This window comes from Geotrypetes seraphini, chromosome 14 (assembly GCF_902459505.1).
Source record: "Geotrypetes seraphini chromosome 14, aGeoSer1.1, whole genome shotgun sequence".
NCBI lineage: Eukaryota > Metazoa > Chordata > Amphibia > Gymnophiona > Dermophiidae > Geotrypetes > Geotrypetes seraphini.
The window spans coordinates 3807948-3829081 of NC_047097.1; the positions used below are offsets into that span (position 1 = coordinate 3807948).

The 21134-nt window shown below is 41.5% G+C and overlaps 1 protein-coding gene across 4 annotated transcripts in view; it reads right to left on the bottom strand.

Moving 5' to 3' along the window:
- Positions 1 to 21134, bottom strand: part of HERC1 (HECT and RLD domain containing E3 ubiquitin protein ligase family member 1) — a 423490-nt gene that overhangs the window by 381641 nt on the left and 20715 nt on the right. For all 4 annotated transcript variants that reach the window (XM_033919754.1, XM_033919753.1, XM_033919752.1 and 1 more), the window contains exons 2-5: positions 16209 to 17161; positions 11441 to 11536; positions 8225 to 8419; positions 6463 to 6774 (exon numbers count right to left, since the gene is read on the bottom strand). In XM_033919754.1, the coding sequence (XP_033775645.1) occupies positions 6463 to 6774; positions 8225 to 8419; positions 11441 to 11536; positions 16209 to 17135 (1530 nt within the window). In that variant the 5' untranslated portion in view covers positions 17136 to 17161. The remainder of the gene's footprint in view (positions 1 to 6462; positions 6775 to 8224; positions 8420 to 11440; positions 11537 to 16208; positions 17162 to 21134) is intronic.

Genomic DNA, 21134 nt, shown 5'->3' on the forward strand with positions numbered 1-21134 from the left:
ACATTTAAATAAATCAAAATGATCTTAAAATATGAATTAAAATAGGACAGTGATAAAAATAAGGCATATGGACACACAATACTTTGTTGAATTTAAGGACACAATAAAATCGAATCTTAATTTAAAAACAAATAAAATCATAACAAAATTAAATTAAAAACAAAGTACGGTAAACAAAGTTATATAACATAATAACATACTATGTAAAATAAAGTAAAGAAATCTGAACAACATTAATTAATCAGAGTAAGGGAATCTGAATAACAGCACTAGTGTAAATTAATCAAAGGGGAACATTAATATATTTTCATAGAGAGCATCAAGATGACACAAACAAACTTGAAAGTTTCATTTTATCAAACGGACTCAAGCCGCTAGCTCTTTCCTTCATCCGACTGTTAGACAAAATGGCCTGCGGAGTCACACAATATGATCGTCCACGCCAGGAACAGATACGTGCTTGATTTATCATTATCAAAGAAAAGTATAACAACATATAAGCACAGGTTGGATGTTCAAATTTTAGAGATCTGATATAAAACACTCTCTAAAGTTGAAAGGGGATAGATTCCGTACAAAGATAGATTCCGTACAAAGGGATAGATTCCGTACAAACGTAAGGAAATTCTTCTTCACCCAGAGAGTGGTGGAAAACTGAAACGCACTTACGGAGTCTGTTATAGGGGAAAACACCCTCCAGGGTTTCAAGACAAAGTTGGACAAGTTCCTGCTAAACTGGAATGTACACAGGTGAGGCTGGACTCATTTAGAGCATCGGTCTTTGACTTGAGGGCCGCCACGTGAGCAGACTGCTGGACAGGATGGACCACTGGTCTGACCCAGCAGCGGCAATTTTTATGCTCTTATGTACATCTCACTCCACTAACTCCCACCAAACAAAGGGGGGTCTTCAACTGAGCCCTAAAACTGTACAAATCCATATGTTGCTGCAGTGGCATACCTAGCCAGGCGGTGGGGTGGAGAGGTATGTGAGGTGATCCGCATACACATGGCTGTCAGCTCTGCCAGTCCTCTGCCTGGGAACAGGAAATTAACCTCAGTGGAAGCAGGACAGACAGCAACACGCATGTCCACCATGGCCCTATGACTGCTTCACACCCCTCACTACTGCCTGCACCCGAAACAGACTGCCCCCACTGCTTAACCTTTGGTACACTAGAGTGTTTGTGCAATCCTGATGAAAAGTTTGTTCTAAAGCAGAGGTACCTCAGTAGAAAATGAAGACACCTAGGCACACCAATAGGGCTATCCCTAGCAATAGAACTATTAAATTTCTCTCGAAAACTGACTGGAGGCTCCTAGCTGAAAAATATATAGTCCATGAAATACTTAAAATTACCAATGTAAAGGACATAAAATAAATTATCTTATGTTTATTGGCATTTGATATACCGCCCTATCTTGGCAAAGTTCAGGGCGCATAAGGCGAGTCTCTTTCAATTGAAAGGAAACTCTGAAATAAGGGGAGCTAAAATGAAGGTGAAAGGAGAGAGATTCAGAAATAACCTCAGAAAATACTTTTTCACATAAAGGATGGTGAATGCTTGGAACAGCTTCCCAGTGGAGGTGGTGGGGAGAAAGTATATGAATTCAAGAAAGCTTGAGACAAGTATGTTGGAGCTGTAAGGGAGAAGAGAGGATAGCAGATGGCATGGTTAGGCAGACTAAATAGACGAGATGGTCTTTATCTGCCTTCATTTTCCCTATCTGACCCAGGGAGCTTACAATTTAAATTACAGTACCTGGCACAATGGAGGGTTAAGTGACTTGCCAAGGGACACAAGCACGAACCCACAACCTCAGTGTGCTGAGGCAGCAGCTCTAACCACTAAGCCACTACTCCACTCCACAGAGAGCCAGTGAAAATCAGACTACCACTTGCCTCAAAACCCATACTGCTGCATATCAATTAATTGTAAACGGTGTAGTCCCAAATGAAGAATTTTACAATAATCCAAAAAAGTATTTATTGCAGAACACCACAATCTGGCAAAGTCTCACCATGAAGAAAAAACCTTAATCCTCCTCATCGGCCAAAGGTAATAAAAACTGTCACTCCAGAAATATTGGACTAAAATAATAACCATTCCTCAAACTCAACTTTTAATCCTTCATCCTATCCTGGATAGCTCCATCCCATACCAAGAGGTAACCAGATGGCTCAAACTTAAAGGATGTCTTACATGCCATACAATCTGTTTTCTGCAGATTTAATTGTACTTTTAGAGAACATCCATTTTTCCAAACAATGACAATCACTCAACTTCTGAATCGCATCTGGTCTATCTATGCCCAAAGGCAAGAAAAAATGAGTATCAGCAGCAAATATAGAATATTTAACCCCAGCCCCTTGAATATATCTGCTACCGGCACCAAGAAAAGACTAAACAAAGGGGACAACAGCACTCCTGTGGCACCCTTAAGAGAACAGGACAATATCTAAGGATGCCCAAGAATCTTCCTCACAGAAAAGGAGATAACTATAATAACACCACTCTAATCTTAATGTCCAATTTTTCTCAGCCAACTTAAAGGATCATAGCCCACCATAACAATAACAGCTCTAAGATCCAGTAACACCAACAATGAATCATTCCCTTGACCAAACCACAACGTAAGGTTATCCAAAATAGCTGTAAAAATGTTTTCTATGCATGGCTGTGTCAGAATCCCAACTAGCAGTCATCCAGAAGCCCCATTTCTTTTACATAATCCTGTAATTGGATAAGCATACACTTCTCTAACAATTTAGGAAAAAACAAAAACGAAACATTGTCCACTGGACTAAAATGTTCAGGCCTGGTACTACAAGTACCAATGATAAAGAAAGCAAATTTAATCACAGATCTGCACAATGGGCAACGTTTGTCGTTGACCGGATGAAGAGAAAGCTGGTCTTGAACACTTGTCAAAGATATCTTTTTTTATTAGAGTAATTACAACTTGACCCTTATTTCCACATTTTCAGATAAGACTTAAAATTTAACTTCATCATATAATACAAATATGGACTGATGATTTTCCACAATAAGCAGGCATTAACTAAGTTTTACAGTTCTGTCAAGAGAGCGCATGTGCTCTATTCTCCTTGTTTGATTTTATACGTCTGCTTATGCCCTACACTGGATAAGAGCAAGCTATACATAATAAATTCAAATCCATAGGATGATATTAAATTCAATTCTTTCATAGTTTTCCCCATTTTTAAATGATAAAAAAAACTTTTTAAGTATTTAAATAAAATTTATAAACTGTTCAAGCCCTATGACTTGTCATACTTCTGGAGAACAAACAAACGATCCACCAAAGTTGTTCCACACAAAAAGAGCAGGAGAGCAAAAACAAGAAAACCTAACTGTGGAACTGATGATCTTGATGAAATCTTTAATTGAAGAGTTATATTCAACCAATCTTAATGTACATGGTGCAGTCCAAAACAACATAAACATACACAGAAGATAAATTGTGGTATAGACCCGACACGGGACGTGTTTCAATCACAATAGACCTTCTTCCAGGGTCCAGTACTTCTCTAAACCACAAGTGTGAATTGCAATTTGTAAACCAAAATTCTGTGTACTGATAACATGTAGCTAATTGAGCGGTAATGCCAAAGTAGCCTTATACAGAAATGTTTCAACACACAGCTGCACACCATGAAACACAAAAATGAATGGGAAGGTAGTTTCTACAGTGCCTTAAAATTACTTCTCTTACATAGGCTCAGATTTTATGTCTAACTAGTGCTGCCCCAATTTGCAGATTCAAATCGATTCACCAATTCACTTTGGTGAATAGATTCAAATCTATTAGTTGTCTGAGAAATTTGGACTCACCGATTTAGCAACCAAAACCCCCCAACCCTCCCGGTGAGACCTAACATACTTCCGAGGCCTCCTAAAACAGCAGTGGTGTCAATGAACAGTTAGCAGTGCCATTGCTCTTAACGGGCTGCTCTGTGGCTTGCCCTGCCAGGGCCTTCCCTCTGCCATATCACTGATGACGTGGGAGATCGCGAGTAGCCTTTTCAGAGCAATGCCACTGCTGACTATCAACCGTTGCCACTTTAGGAGGCCTCGGAGGTATGCCAGGTATCACTGCTGCATAGGGGGATGAGATGGGAGGAAGGGAGGGATGGAAAGCTGCTGCACATGGGGGGAAAGGAACAATGAAAAATTGTTGAGGTGGAAGAGAGGAAGGGAGAGAAGACGTAGAAAGGGGTAAGAGGGAGAAATCCTGCATATGGTGGAGGGGAGGAAGATATGCATGGAGAAGAAAGGGTGTTAAGACATAGGGTGGAGGGCATGGAGAGATGGTGCATGGGGAGAGAGAATTAGGAATAGAGAGGTTTGCCCCAGGGCACAAGAGATAGATAAAATAGAGATAGAGAGCAAGAAAGAGAGAAAGATAGAGAGACATATGTTGGATGGCAGTGGAAGGTAGAAAAAAATTTTTTTTTTCTCTTTTCTGATTACAATATGTCAGATCTGAAACGTGTATCCTGTCAGAGCTGGACCTAACAGAGAGAGGAAAAGGACTTGTATACTGCCTTTTTGTCACTTTGGCATTTCAAAGCCGACATTAAAAGCGGTGGGCACTGGAGGATTAAGTGACTTGCCCAAGGTCTCACAACCCCTGGGTGCAGAGGCAGCAGATTAACCAGTGAGCCACAGCCCTTCCTTTTTTATTTCGTTTACATCACAGTGTCAGCGTGGATTTGAGAGGGAAAAGGGGGTGCAAAGGCAACAAAATAAACCTGTCAGGATGTTTGTGGGGAAAAAAATGCCAACTGGACAGGAAAAGCGAATAAAAAAAAAATCAATTCAATAGTTCAAATCGCATAAAAATAAACTTCCCTGAATTGGGCAGCACTATTTCTAACATCTGTTAGCCTACAGCAGTATTTCTCAACCTTTTCAAGCCAAGTACTCTCTAAGCCTGACAAATACCAACCAATTACCCCTCCCCAAACTCCGCCCCAGGCCCGCCCAAACTCCATCCCTGATTCCACCCCATAATAATACTAATTGTAATGCAATTTCTTCCATCCATTTTTCATATACACACAATCAAATCTTATTAATACATAATGGTAACCACAAAATTAAAAAAACACAAAGCACACTGTATGCAGAGAAAATGTTAATTATAGACAAATAGTGTGCAAAATATAGACAGCAGATATAAATTCTCAAAACTGACACATTTTGATCACTAAATTGAAAATAAAATCATGTTTTCTATCTTTGTTGTCTGGTGATTTCATGAGTCTCTGGTAGCACTGCCTTCTGACTGTGCATCCAATATTTCTTTCTTTCTATCTGCCTGCATCATCTTCTCCAGACCTCATTACATTTCCCAATCAACATCTTTCTCTGTCCCTCCAGGAATCCAACTTTTCTTACTCTCTCATCCCCCAGATCATGTGCAGCATTTTTCACCACTGCCCACCAACCTCATGCCCATTTCTCTTTTTATCACTCCTCTCCAATACCATGCCACATCTCTCCCTCCATCACTATGCCCAACATTCCTCCCCTTGCATCCCCTTCAATCTATCCCTCTGTTCCCTCTCCACCACCATATCCAACAACATTTCTCCCTCTCATCCTTCTAGTCTCTATACATCTCTACTTCACTCCTCTCTATGCACAATTTTCCTCTTTCTTTCCCCATGTGCACCATCTCTTTCCCCTCTCACTCACACACTCAGGCCCAACAATTGTCCCTTTCTATTCCCTCCCTCCCTCCTTCCTATGTCCCAAGTTAGTGCCCCCTTCCTCCCTCGTGTAAAATGGCCGCATTTACTGTTTTTCCTATTAATGCCCCCTCCCTTCCTTCTGTGTTCAGAGTTTGTGCCCCCTCCCCCTCACTGCCTTCCAGGCTTTGTCCCGCCACCTTCCTCCCTCCCTCCCTCCCCCGAAGCCGGTCACGCTGAAGCCTGCCTGCCCCCAAGCCGACCCACATCGATTCTTCCTCCCCCTGCCATCCACCAGCTTCATTCAATTATCCCCCGCCACTGCCGCAACTCCGGGAAGGGAAGGGCTAGGCGCGTGCAGCAATTGCATGCCACCAGCCCACAAGCCTTCCCCCCATCAATTCTGACATCAGATAGAAGGTCTGGGCCAGCCAAGCAGCGATTGGCTGGCCCGGAACCTTCTCTCCGAAGTCAGAATTGATGTCGGGAGGAAGGCTTGTGGGTCAGCAGCATGCAATCGCTGCACGTACCTGGCCCTTCCCTGCCTGAAGTTGCAGCAGCAGCGGGGGATAATTGAATGGAGCTGGTGGGTAGTGGGGAGGAATCAGTGGTCAGCCCGCATACTCCCAACAGGCATTCTGCATACCCCCTAGGGTACGCTTACCGCAGGTTGAGAAACACTGGCCTACAGTACTCTTAAATATTAGCACAAGTTTTAAAACAGATTGTAATCTAAGACATACCTTTCCTTGAAGAGGACCCTGAATAAGTTTAGGGTATTTCTGAGTTGAACTATTTCCATGTCCCAGTTTTCCATAGTCCCCATCACCCCAGCTAAAGACTTCTCCTTCTGTTGTAAATGCTAGTGTGTGTCCATCAGATCCTTTTGATGAAGAAACTTTTTTGATGGCTCTGTGTGGTTCAAATGTCAATTTTTTCAAAGTGGACTGATTATTTGAATCACCAAGTCCTAGTCTCCCATAGCTGCCTTTACCACAGGCTCTAACAGATCCATCTGTTGAAATGACAAAAGTACAATACTGTCCAGCTTCAATCTACAATAAAAAGAAATATATCAATGTAGAACAAACAGGAGAATTAAAATCAAAGTTTGTTACATTCGCCAGGAAACATGCATTTGAGCTATCAGTCAGAAGTTTTATAAATTATACCACAATTACTTATCTAAACAAACCTTCTAATCTTTATCTTATCTAAGCTTCCCACCCTTCTAAAAACCAGACGTAAATAATCTCAAACAAATTGTCTATGTGGATAGTCATGGCCACAACATAAATTAAATAGATAAATAACTAGGGAAATGATTCACATCTTTGCTAGGGCACACAGCTTGCAGGATCAATGGTGAGACTGGTTCTTACCTGTTAATTTTCTTTCCTTGAGTCTTGCTAGACCAGTCCAGATAGATAGGTCAAGCTCCAAAACTAACAGAAGCAGAAATATCACTACAAGTATAAGGAGTAGCAAAGCCCTGGAACCTGTTAGTATACTAATGTCACAGCAGATATGAAACCCTCGAACCACAACATAAATGAATATTGTGGAATCACATTATAGAGCGGCATTTCATAATCCCAGCCCCCTCCCAGCTAGGACATGCTTTCCCTGGAATCACCCCCCAAAAGACATCTGAGAGGTTCTCTCAGACTCTAAACAATACAGGAAGAATTTATCAGCCATAGACTTCCTGGGTAGGTCCTGTATTGGTCTACCAGGACTCAAGGAAATGAAATTAGTAGGTAAGAAAATATTTCACTTTCCTATCATCCTGCTAGCCCAGTACAGACAAGTGGGATTTATCAAAGCCTTAAAGACTCAGAGCAGGAGGCAAATAATTCTCCAGAACACACCAAGAGCAGCTAGCAATTGCTCTTTTGAGCAAGTACCAGGCACGATACCTCTCCGCCTTTACTGGCTATTCTCTGCACAATGCTATTGTGCTGAGCATCGATAGTAAAGAAAAAAATTGTTCCCACCACAGTATTTTTTACCGTGGTGTCTGGAGCTTTGTGCATCTGGTCCTGAATGCAGAGTGAGTGTGTGTGTGGCGGGGGGGAAGGGGGAACCAATCCTCTCACAAATGTATATAGCAGTGAAACAGTGTTTGGCGATACCCCACTGCTTTTTACAATCAAGTTTGTTTACTTTTATTGGATAAACACTGTATTTCTTACATACCTCTGTTATTTAAGAGATATTTAACATGTACTGTTTCCAGTGTCTCAGTATAAAAGACAGCTATTATATTGTGTCAACAATAGGCATTACAACCTGAAAGGAATCCATCTATCTACAAGATCAGCATAAATGTTAGAGCGCTGCACTCTCAAATACAAGAAACATAAGTAGGCTAACTTCCTAAACTGAAATATGAAAACGAGTAAGCAATGAAATTTAAAGGAAATGCCATACCTACTATACTTGATATGTAACTCACCTTGCACTATTACTGTAAAGTCAAAAATAAAGCAAAGAATCACTCACAGTCTGTGCATCAGAGAAGCTTGGTGCAAGCTTGGGTTGAAGTATTTTTTCTTGTGTACCCTCTACTAGTTGATGGCTACTGTTGCTGCCCCAAACATAAACCTCACATGTCTCTGAAACAATAGGGGTGTCACCCGTTTGTATACTATCAGGACTTGCACATGTTCTTGAATAATCTGAAGCCATCCGACAAACCTACCAAGACAAAATTAACAACAATGTTATAATGGACTATCACACACGAGTCTATAAAAACAAGCTCTGTTCTAATGTTGAATCTTTTTTCATTACTTATGACATCAATGGCAGTATTCCAGTATTCATAACACATATAATATTCAACTGTTCTTTGCAATTTACAATTTATTGATGGTAGAGTACAATGTATTTATTTGGTCCAAAAATAAAAGCATAGCTCTGACTGGAGAGAATGTGATTGCTACACTTATTTAAAGGTCAGTATTGTGTTACAATTAATCATTTCTCTTTTATACTCTAGGGCAGGGGTGTCCAACCTTTTGGCTTCACTGGGCCGCATTGGTCGAAAAAAATGTTTCTGGGCAAACTGCAGCAAGACAGAGGAGGGAACCGGCAAGACGGTAAACACCCGGGAGCAGCAGAGGAAAACACTGCATTGTCCTTGACCGGGACCACACAAAATACTTCACTGAGCCGCAGGTTGGACACCCCTGCTCTAGGGAGCCAGAATATTTCAAAATGTAGGTTTGAGACACCAGCAAGAGAAATCCAATATAAGGAGAAATCCACATTTTCAAGTTTGATAATCAAATGGCTAGACATTTAAACAAAAAGAAATCAAAGCATCTATGGGCCCCATGTAATAATCCATGAAAATGTTCGTGATAAGTATCCTTATTTTGTGAAATTGATCCCCCTCCCCCTTTTACAGAACCATAGTGCTGTTTTTAGCGCCGAATGCAGTGGTAACAGCTCCGATGTTCATAGATTTCCTATGAGTGCTGGAGTTGCTACTGCCGTGGCCAATGCTAAAAACTGTGCTATGGTTTTGTGAAAGAGGGGGTTAGTTAGAAGATGCAAATAATCTCCACGCTTAGCAACCAATTATCATAGAATATTTGACTTGGGTTTCCAGTCCTTTCTTCTGCGGCAGCAAAGGCTTAATTTGAAAGGGTCTGCTGGTCCCTGAGAAGGGAAGTAGAAGAGAAGAGAACGGGAAGTGGTATACCCTGGTTTTGGACATTTTTGACTCAAACTGGTGATGGGCAGATGTTGGGGCCACCAAACCACTAGGATATAAAATCTCAAGAGGGATTAGGGTATCTGATTCAGTCCACTGGGACCTTTTCATTTAAGCTCCCACTGGTACCAAAGAAAGGATTTAACAGAGAGAGGAAAAGTCTTTTTTGTTTGTTTACACCACAGCACCAGTGTGGGTAGGAGAGGGCAAAGGGGGTGAAGAGGCTATAAAATAAACTCACCAGGATGTTTGGAAAAAAACACCAATTATGCAGAAAAATCGATTCAATAGGCTGAATCGAATCAAAACATTTTTTCCTGAATTGGGCAGCACTACTATCCGATGACTTATGTGCAATCTCACAGTATGACAGCTTTTGCAGATCGAACAATTTTGATGGGAAAGAAAGTTATCCTTCTGGCCTGGATGACACCGGATGCGAATTCGATGGCACAGTGGCGATCTTTGCTGATCATCCAGGCCACTTTGGAACGTCACGGACTCCATGATCTGAACTCGCCGGCAGGACACAAATTCTGTGCTTTTTGGGAACCATTCTGGACAGATCTTACGCTACATGCGCGTAGTAGAATTTTGAACATCTGATGCATTAGTAAATGAGATGTATTTTTGTTTCAGTAAGCAGGATTGAGTGAAATATTTGGGAGGGCTGTGGGGAGGAGGGGGGAACCAAATGTTTGTTGTGGGAAAGGTATTGTATTCATCTATTGGTTCACTGTAACTGTTTTTTTCTGGAAAATTTAATAAACATCATTTAAACATAAACTGCTGGTAGGAATCCTTCAGAAGCCTGGTGTTAAAACTAAATGGTCCTATTATTAAAAGTGTGTTGAGGCAACATGTAAATTAGCATATTCTGTTACTGCATAGCCTCAGTACCATTACCAATGGTGGTTTGAAACTTAGGACATGATAATTCATGCATTAAATGTACAGCATTGAAGGGGGGAGGAGAACAGGCTTTTAATGGGCTTAGACTGCACCCATGGTAGTTTATCATAGATTAATGGTTACTGCAGCCAAATGCAGACCACTTAACTAAATTTACAGATACCGTGGATGGTGTTAACACACAGCACATATTTTCTTCTATGTAAAAACTGTCTAGAAAGATGCTGTACATATCTTCAACAGTTATGACAAAAGCTGTGTGTTAATATTTTCAACTAATATGGTAACCACAATTTTTTCCTGTACTTTATTAAAAGGGCACCCAATGCTATGCTTGCTATTGTGAACATAACTGTATGGTAATTCAGTAGCAAAACAATTTTCGGTCACTGGATCAAGTGCCAGTAAAACACTTAACTAAATAAAATTTTCTCCAGGCTCCTCACATTACTGGCTAAATAATCAAAGTGGCAATGTTTTATTTAGTTCAATTATTGATTGCCTCTATCCCCAGACTAGAAGCGATTTACAATTTTAAAAAAGTCCTAAAAATCCTCTCCTTACACTGCATTTCTCCCCTTCCCATCCAATATCAGAAACTCAGATTTCCCAAGTTTAACCCTCCAAAATCATAACATCTTCTTAACTATGTTATTGTTACAAACCTGATGGGTAATCTACAAAGTTTATGTCAAAAAGAAAAGCAAAGCCACACAGATAGTTTTCCATTCTCACTCCTCCCCCCAAAAATACCCAGAGGTTTGTGCTTGCTTTCCCTAGTAATTATTTGATTGGAGACATTTGTAGATTTATCCATGTGTATAATCCCTCTATGTACCCACAGAAGTACCTTCATAGTCTATAGATAAAATTATATGCATTACTAAACAAGGAACATACTTATATGCAGACAGGGCTCAGCAACATTCAAAGCCTCCAAATCTTTTTTATACCCATGGATAGGTAATTAAAGAATGCCCCCCCCAACTAGAGGCTAGAAGGTTTGACATGAGTTACATATTTCAAATTAAAGACAATAAAATCTAATAAACTTGATAGATAGCAAAGTCAAGATTGCGACATACCTCCTCAAACAAACATAGTGCAGCCTCATACAAAGAGCACAAACTTTCAGAAGTTCTTGTTGGTTCTCGCCACTGACTCCGATCAGCAGATGAGCCCTACAATTGAAATATTAGGAAAAAAATGCACCATCAGTTAAGTAGACATATTATGCATGCTTGAAAATCTTTTATAGTGAATTAGAAGACTTCTGTCTTAAAATAGTCATGGGTAAAAAGTTCACTTCTAATTGTTTAAAGCAGGGGTCTCAAAAGTACAGCCCGTGGGCCAAATCCGGCTCGCGATATGATTTTATCCAGCGCCCATATGCCCCTCCTTCCAGATTTATTGCAGGTCTCTGCCAGGCCACCAGGCTCTGCACCCTGCCCTCCCTCCCAGTCCTGTCCATCATACCTCCTCTGCCGCTGGAATCCCTGGTGGTCCAGAAGTGTAGCGGCAGGAGCGAGCTTTTTATGTGCTCCTGCCCCACTCAGTCGCTGCCGTGAGTTCCAGGTTCAGCCGCTCAGCAGTACTGAGCAAGAGCATGCTTTGGTGTTGCTGCTCGGTGCTGAGCAGTTTCCTGAATGGCTCCTGGGTTAGCAGCGGGGCAGGAGCACGGAAAGCTCACTCCTGCCTGCTACACCTCTAGACCACCAGGGATTCCAATGGCAGAGGAGGTATGATGGATAGGACAGGGATGGGGGGACAGGGTGGTGAGCCTGGGAGGGAGGGAGGCTGTGTGTAGTGACTGGCAGGGAGGAGGCTGGGTGCAGAGCCCGACAGGGGAGGGAAGGGGCTCTGGGTGCAGATCCTGGCAGGGCAGGGCACTTGAATATTAAGGCACCTGACTTATGAGTCGACCATTTTTCCTCCTTTTTGGGGAAAAAATGGGGAGTCTCGACTTATATTTGGATCGACTTATATTAAGAGTACATATGGTAATTTTCCAATGAGAATCCACACAAAAAAACCTCATAGGGTGTTGATAGATTTCAAATGCATTAATTAAAATTGTGTTCAAAATATATTGATATTCCATATTATGTTAATATTATTCACAACTTTATTTAATACTGAATCTTAATTGTATACTTTGCGGTATTTCTTTGTACTTGTTCAGCCTTGATCGACAGATTCAATTTGCGGCGTTGTAGGTAGCTCATATGTCATACTATGCAGAATTGAATAAAAAGGGTGAAGTAGAATTTCCTTTCTCGTTCGCAAATTTAGTTATTTCAGATCTTAAACAACAATTTCAGAAGTGATTTGCTGATTTGGATGGCAATGCTAGGGAAATTAGATTGTTTCAAAAATCTGTTTGACTGTGATGTTGCTGCTTTCAATAAAACTCATATATCTAGAGTTATTTATCTTTCTAATTTTTTTTTCTACAGCCCACTGAAAAGTGCTGAAGTACCCAATGTGGCACTCGTGGCGAAAAGTTTGGAGACTCCTGGTTTAGAGCAATCCCCACTGAAGGTATCATTCTAAAGCTGTAAGAAATGTACCAAACATGCACATATTAATTACAATCTGGTTAGAACAAAAATTCATATTTCAATAAAGAAAGAGCCAACTATTTACCCGATTGAATGCTAGAATATACATTCACATTCCAAGATCACTATGAACCCTTAATGCATTTTTTCTCACTTTGTAACATATGGGAATATCTTCATATTAATTTACAGTTCCAGCATTAAACTGCTGTCTAGAAACTTATCCGAAAGAAGAAAATGATGGACTACTTCCAAAAAAGGTTGCAAGTATTACTGTCAGCTAGGAATAGATGTGTACTAACTGAATCTAAAGACTACTGATGTAAGAGATGTCCAAATTTCTATTTACGAAAACATCCATGTTCCATGATGCTCAACCAAAAGCTGAAAGCTGGGCTCTATGTACTCAACAAAGCAAGATCATTTTAAGACACCCATAAAAACTGTAGGTTGGAGGCTTACAAGGTAGGTAATCAGATAAAAGAATCTATAGATAGCAATGGTTACCTCTCAGAGGAAGGCTTCCCAAATCTATCCTGGTGGCTTCATAGCCAATCAACAATGAATAATACATAAGATAAATCTGCTTACATAGGTGATACAACAGATGCAAATTTATTATGCATAGCCTGAAAACCCAATTGCCTGTAGGTCAACATTACTGGTTGGGAATCCCTAGAACAGGAGGTCTCATTGACAAACATCTGCAAAGCAGCTACATATCAGCAACATCTTTTCTAAAGATTACTAGACTAGACAAAAAAATGGGTGATGTGGAGGGGTATTTTCAAAAGAAAGTCCAAGTCAGAATTGGAACATCCTGCTCACATCATCAAAAATGAACAGTCATTTTCCAAAAATATAGTCCAAAAATGGGGGTCTCAGTTTATATTTAGGTCCACCTTAAATCCTGGTGGTCCAGTAGTATGGTGAGCCAAGCTGGGACAGGAGCAATCCCTCCTCCCCCGACTGTCAGCTGGTTGCAAATCACCGCGCACCCCCTCCCTCCCTGCCTTGGAGAAGCAGCAAAGGCCTCCCCCTCCCCACCTTGGTCACTGGTGGTCCAGTGGGCTGAATCGGAGCAGAAACAATCCTCTTATGCTCCTGCCTGTGCAGTTTTGCTGAAAAAAATGGCTGCCACTAGTTCCTGTGGCAACCTCGTGAGAACTTCAGCAGCCAAAGGAACCTGTGGTAGCCATTTTTTTTTTAGCAAGACTGCACAGGCAGGACAGTAAGAGGATCACTCCTGCCCTGACTCACCCTGCTGGACCACCAGTGACCAAGGTAGGCCGGGGTGAGGGGGGGGGCTACACTACTTCTCCAAGGCAGGGAGGAAGGAGACACGAACAGTGACTCATATTCATTGTAAGTATCTTGAAAACATGACTAGGTGTGATATCTCCAAGGCAGGAATGGGACACACTGCACTAAAGGCTCAGTTGTCCTCCATAGCTAAAAACTATTGCTCAATCTGTGCATGTAAGTATGCAAAGAACCAAGATATCCTTTTATATAATCAAATATAAACTGAGATAATACCGAATATAAACCCTCTCCTGAGGTGAGGCATCAGGTCCTGTCCTAGCTGTTAGCTGGCTGTACAATCACTTGGTCTTTGAGCTGCCAGTCGGACTGAGGTCGGACTGAGCCTTAACCCTCGGAAAACCTCACACCGCGAAGGGGGAGAGGAAGAAGCAGTCAGACCACTATTAATACCGGCCAAGCCAGGAAGTAGCCAAACAGCCTGTGCTCAAGTTCCTGATAAATCAAAGATGTGAGTAACTACGCAGGGAATGGGCTCTGAGCTCAAAAAATACAAAAGCAGGCTGGCTAGCTAGGTAGGTGTCCCCGAAAGCTGATCCTGCTAGCAGCAGAGTTCCGCAGCGTGAGTCTGCACCTTCTTCCAGGCAGAGATCCCAACAAGTGGGAACCTCTGGGCATTGAACCTTTGACTAAAAATACCTGAGCAGGGCAGAAACACTTCTGAGAAACTTGCTTGCAGGAAAAAAAAAACCACGAGGGGGGTAAGAGCAGCTCACTGGGAAGGAGGCAGAGTTCAAAAGATGATTGACAGCATTCTGTGAGCAATTTGCGGGTTCAGTTGCAAAACCCTAGCATTCACTACCGCTACACACATTGTACAAGAACATTCATTATGGCTATCTGAAAATCTAACTATGGGGCCGCAATACAGATTTGAAAGATCAGAAGTAGATAAAGGGATATACAGTAAAACCTTGGTTTGTGAGCATAATTCATTCTTGTACATGAATCCAAAACACTCATATATCACAGTGAATTTCCCCATAAGAAATAATGGAAACTCAGATGATTCATTGCACAACCCAAAAACTTTAATACAAAATACTTTACTGTATAAAGTAAAAATATATTAACCTGCACTTTAGTTTTGAAAATAATCGTGGCTGGTGTGAGGGAGAAACGCATATTGCGAGACCTCGCTCATTTAGAACAGTCACTACACTCCCGCAGCGGCAGAGAGAGAAGAACCATCGGCTCAGTTATCATGCACATATACTGAACGTACTTGTATTGCAAAGACCTCGCTCCTTTATCAAGTTAAAATTTAATAAAACATTTTGCTCATCTTGCAAAACACTCACATACCAAGTTACTCGCAATCCAAGGTTTTACTGTATAGATAAGTAATACTAGTTTGAGAGGAGTTTATAGGACAAGGTAATTAAGTCATGTATAGCTGTGACTAAAAGTAAATGTTAACAGTAATCTTATTTAGTAGATATGTACAATAAGGTTATGACTACAATAGGAAGTAAATTCATACTGATCAGCCCTTAAAAAGCTAACCGTAAGTTAATAAAACTATTGTCTGGACATTGCTTCATAACTTTTTTTTAATCAGAAAAAAAAATTCTACAACAGTTCAAAAGCCCAGGGCTCCAGGAGCAAATCACAGGCTCTAGCCCAACATGTCTACCTTTTTTTTTTTTTTTTTTCATCTAGCTTGGTTGTATAAATATTGTACCAGAAAAACCAAGAAGTAGCCCAATACTACGTCAGAGGCAATGTCATCCAACCTTCTTTTATCCAGAGATAAAAAGAAGAACTTCTAATTTTTTTAAAAAAAGATTACCTCATACTGGAAGGCTGAAAATAACTTTCATTGTTTATTCTGCCAGTTTAATAACTGAAACAACTTGTGGCATTTTGATTCCCTAGGATTTAAATTTTATTTATTTTTTTAACCATGAATAAAATCCTTCCAATCTCAGTTCCACTATTTAAAAACAAATAAATCTTGGCTACATACCAATGATCTTCTCATCTGAATTAAGATGTTCATAAAACATTCAAAGCTTATCATTCCCTCTGGACCAAGAAGCATTTTGTTTTTCTCTGTTGTGCTGACTGCAGATGCGGCAAGAGCCATTTCTATCCATTCCAGAAGATACCTTAATGAGCCACGCTGAGCTGCTAATCCTAGAAGTAGCTCTGAAGCTAACCTACGCCCTAAATTATCAGCACCAGAATTAGGAACAGTTACTCCTTTAAGAAATAGTGTCACTTGTGATAGGCAATCCAGTCCCATTGGTGGGATCTTGCTTTCATTTGCTAGAGATAAAGGTGGTAAGGAGCTCACAACTTCTATTGCTGTCTGGATAACGTCATTGCAAAGGCTGAGTCCAGGACCTGAAGCAGGCATCATCCAACTTTGTCTCAGTAGTGCAAACAACAAGCTTAATCCAGTCCGGACTCCCATTTCTATAAGGGCATCAGTACTCGATCTGGGTCGTTCACTGATGGAATGAACATCTGTTGATCCAGAATTGCTTTCAGGGGAATGCTGTTGCTGCTTTACTTTGCCCTTATCATGATATTTATTAGAAAGTGCATAAAAGACGCGTTGTAATACTAGTAATCTCTTTCGAAGTGCTCCTGCAAATGGGGAGTCTGAGCATACCATCTTGGCCAGTGCCAGCTGGCTGCTAAGAAGGGCATCCAAGTAGTGGTCCTGCTCATCACTTGATAGGGATTCTCGCTCAAAATCTGGTAACTGTGGACCTTTCAGGCATAAAACCTGTTGAGGCAAGGGCACTACTTCCTTATTGCTAACCAACTTTGAATACAATACAGAGACGCCCTCTCTTGTTGCAATGGATTCGCTGTCTTCTGTGATCCATGAGCTGTTTAGGTGTTCTAGCCATTTCAGCTTCACTGGGGGGACCATAGTAGCCATGTCTGTTCACCCTATTGCCATTAGTTCTAAAAGAGAAGAAAACTGTATGAGTATATTTGTTAAGTCAAAAAGACATTAAGCAGTAAAAATACATATGAATGCATGCCTGCATACACCACGTTATTGCTCAGTCTAGTCACATTATATCAGTCAAATCCAGGTCTCCCTTATAATAGCACAGAGCACTATTGACCCACTGGGCAGCCTAATTCTAAACACTGCTCCCCAAATTCTATAAAGCCCATCCAAGTGTCCATTTGGCTAGGCGCAACAATGTAGGCGCCTAACTTAATAAGCTAAATCAGTGCCAATAATTTGCAACACCTCATAATTGGTACGCAAAGTGCGCATTGTTTCCGATGCAAACTTTACCAGCAGGGTCTGAACTGTTGTAAGCCTTACTTCCTGTCAGTGCCTGAATGCTGATTGGTAGGCATTGACAGGAAAGTAAAAATATTACAGCAGACCCTGCCATTAAAGACCCCAATGCCCCATTAAAAAAGATCCCCCCAACTCTCTCTCTCTCTCCCCCCCCCCCACTGATCCCCCTCCTCACCCATGGAGGCCCTCACCTCAGGACCCCAACACTCCTTATCCACCCAAAAAAGACCCTGGTGGTCTGGAGTGTCAGCCCCCCAGCTCAGTGGCCCTCCCTCTGGGATTCCCGATACCCCATACCCCATACATTTTAGTAGGAAAACGGCAGGAGGGCTGCCCATTCCCTCCTGACAGCAGGCCTGTCTCATCAAAATGGTGGGCCTCCCCCTTCCCAATGCATCCTGGATGATAAAGGCCAAAGGGCCCATCTAGTCTGCCCATCCGCAGTAACCATTATCTCTTTTTCTCTCGAGATCCCACATGCCTATCCCAGGCCCTCTTGAATTCAGACACAGTCTCTGTCTCTACCACCTCTTCCGGGAGACTGTTCCATGCATCCACCACCCTTTCTATAAAAAAAAGTATTTCTTTAGATTACCCTGGAGCCTATCACCTCTTAACTTTATCACTTGGAAAACAAAATTGCTCCCACCATGGTATTTTTTTTACCGTAGCATCAGAGCATTATGCAGCAGGGCCACAGTGTCTAGAATAAAAATTTAACATCTCGGATGTACATTCTAACATAAGAATTGCCATACTGGAACAAACCGAAGTTCCATCAAGCCCAGTATCCTGTTTCCATCAGTGGCCAACCCAGGTCCTAAGTCCTAGCTAGAGCCTAAGTAGTAAAATAGATTTTATGCTGCTTATCCTAAGAATAAGCAGTGGATTTCCCCAAGCCATCTCAATAATGGCCTATGTTCGTCTCTTTTAGGAAATTATTCAAACCTTTTTTAAACCCTGCTAAGCTAAATGATTTCACCACATTCTCTGGCAACAAATTTCAGAGTTTAATTACACATTGTGTAAAGAAATATTTTCTCTGATTTGTTTTAAATCTACTACTTAGTAGCTTCATTGTATGCCCCCTAGTGCTAGTATTTTTGGAAACAGTGAACTAGCGTTTCACATCTACCCTTTCCACTCCACTCAGTATTTTATAGACCTCTTATCATATCACCCCTGAACTGTCTCTTCTGCAAGCTGAAGAGCCCTAGCCACTTTAGCTTTTTCTCATAGAGAAGTCATCCCAAACCTTTTATCATTTTCATTTCCCTTCTCTGTACCGTTTCTAATTCCACTATATCTTTTTTGAGATACAGCGACCAGAACTGCATACAGTATTCAAGCTGCAGCCATACCATTGAGCGATACAATCCAATCATAATTTGTTTTTTCCTTAAGCTTAAAACCATGTATCAAACTAATGTTTGATCTTTGAAATACAAGTGTAAGCACTAGCTGAGGTGATCTGGTTATCATTTGCCAGGATTAAAAGGAGAATGTCAATGATCATAAGAAAAAGAAACCCAAAAAAAAATCCTTACATCTGAAGAAGAAAAGCCCAAATAATTAAAAAAGAAGACATATATACACATTAAATAATGTGGGGAAAAAGTAGGGAACCTTATGGGCCACCATAGAGGAGAGACCAACTATCTGAAAGTAAGCTCTCAGGCTTCCGCAGCTGGTATCATGCTTGTTGCAGTTTTCCAGGTTTCGCCAAGTCTGGATCAGATAGAACTATTGTTTCACCCAGCATGCTGTGGATTTCTTCAGGGTAATCTGTGGATCTGCAGTTCTGTCTTTAAGGAAAAATTATGTCTTACATACACAGCAGATGAATCCAGAGACTAATGGGTTGTGCCCATCTACCAGCAGGTGGAGAAAACGTATCAAGTTGAACTTTAGTAACATAGGATATGACTGAAGATAAAGACCCGAATGGTCCATCTAGTCTGCCCAGCCTGATTCAATCTAAAAATTTGTTGGGGGTTTTTCTTCTTCTCCCTATTTCTAGGCAAGGATCTAAAACTCTGCCCAGTACTGTTCTTAGATTCCAACTACTGAAGTCTCAGTCAAAGCTCACTCCAGTCCATCAACACCCTCTCAGCCATTGAAGCCCTCCCCAGCCCATCCTCCCCCACACGGCCATATATTTGTCTTATTGGATGGAAGGGCTCCTGCTCAACTAGTATGCTCTATCTCCAGTCTTCTAGCTCCTGGTCACTGTTTGTGAGCTCCTATACTAGGTGCAGTTGAGCTAAGGAGTGACTGGCTGAGCGGTGCAGTTTTAGGGGCTCACAGTAGAGAATGACATGGGGACAAATTTTTCCCTGAACCTGCAGGAACTCATTTTCCCATCCCATCCCTGGGAGTTCTTTTCCTGTCCCTGCCCCATTCTCATCTACACACGCCTCAAACACTTTAAAATCATAAGTGTTCAAGGCTTGTGCAGTTAAGGCAGAGCTTACAGGAATGGGGAAGGGACAGGGACAAAACTCACAGGGATGGGACAGGGAAATTGAGTTCCGATAGGGACAAATTTGTCCCCGTATCATTTTCTAGCTCAGTGACCAGGAACTAGAAGACGCCCATCCATCTGTCTGCTGGAGATAGAGCAGGAGCATTTCCATCCAATAAGACAGAGCTCAACTCAGTACTCTCTATCTCCACCTGCTGGTATATGGGTACAACTCACTAGTCCAGCACATCGCAAACTGTATGCCCTGAGATGCCAGCAAGGAGGAAAGGCACCGGCACTGGCCGACTGCTTACAGGATGTATCTCTCATGGCGAGAGGTACATCCTGTAGTCAGTCAGCCGGTGCCTGCGCCTCTCCTCCTCGCTAGCATCTCTGCTCCTTCTCCTCACCTCTCCTTCTGCAGCACACACCCCCACCACCACGGGTGGAGGACATCCACGCATGTGCGAATGTCAACGTAATGATGTCACACATGTGCATGTCATCATCGCATCAACATTCACGCATTTCCAGGTACCCTCCAGCCGCAGCCCCAAGACTAGTATGCCAGGAGCTTAAAAAGTTTGTGACACACTGAACTAGTCTCTGGATTCATCTGCTGCTGGCACTAAGGAAATATAGCGAGTCCTCAAACCAGCCGCAGAAGCCTAAGAAAGCATATAACCCAGCTTGACAGGGAGAACATCTTTAAACTAATTTTACATTCTTTGGGAAAGAGACCAACTGATTTTCCCACCAAAAATTCAAATTAGTGGCCAACAGGAGTTTCCTGCCTCATTCACCTCAAGCCCCAACCAATTGGGTTTGAGGGCCCACTATATATAAAGACAAACTGCAGACCTCACAGATTACCCTGAAGAAAGTCATAGCATGATGGCTGAAACGTTGGTTCTACCTGACCAGATGCGGTGAAACCCAGAAAACTGAAAGTATTTATTTATTTATTTTAAAAATATATTTCTCGCTTATCAACTAAGCATGTAACAGGTAATACATACATACTAAATGTATTAATTGATAGGTAATAATTTATAGGTAATGTTTGTTACTTTACATAAAAGAATCAAACATTACCTATCAATTAATACATTATCAAATAAAAACTTCAAGGGGAACCATCATCTTATCTTCAA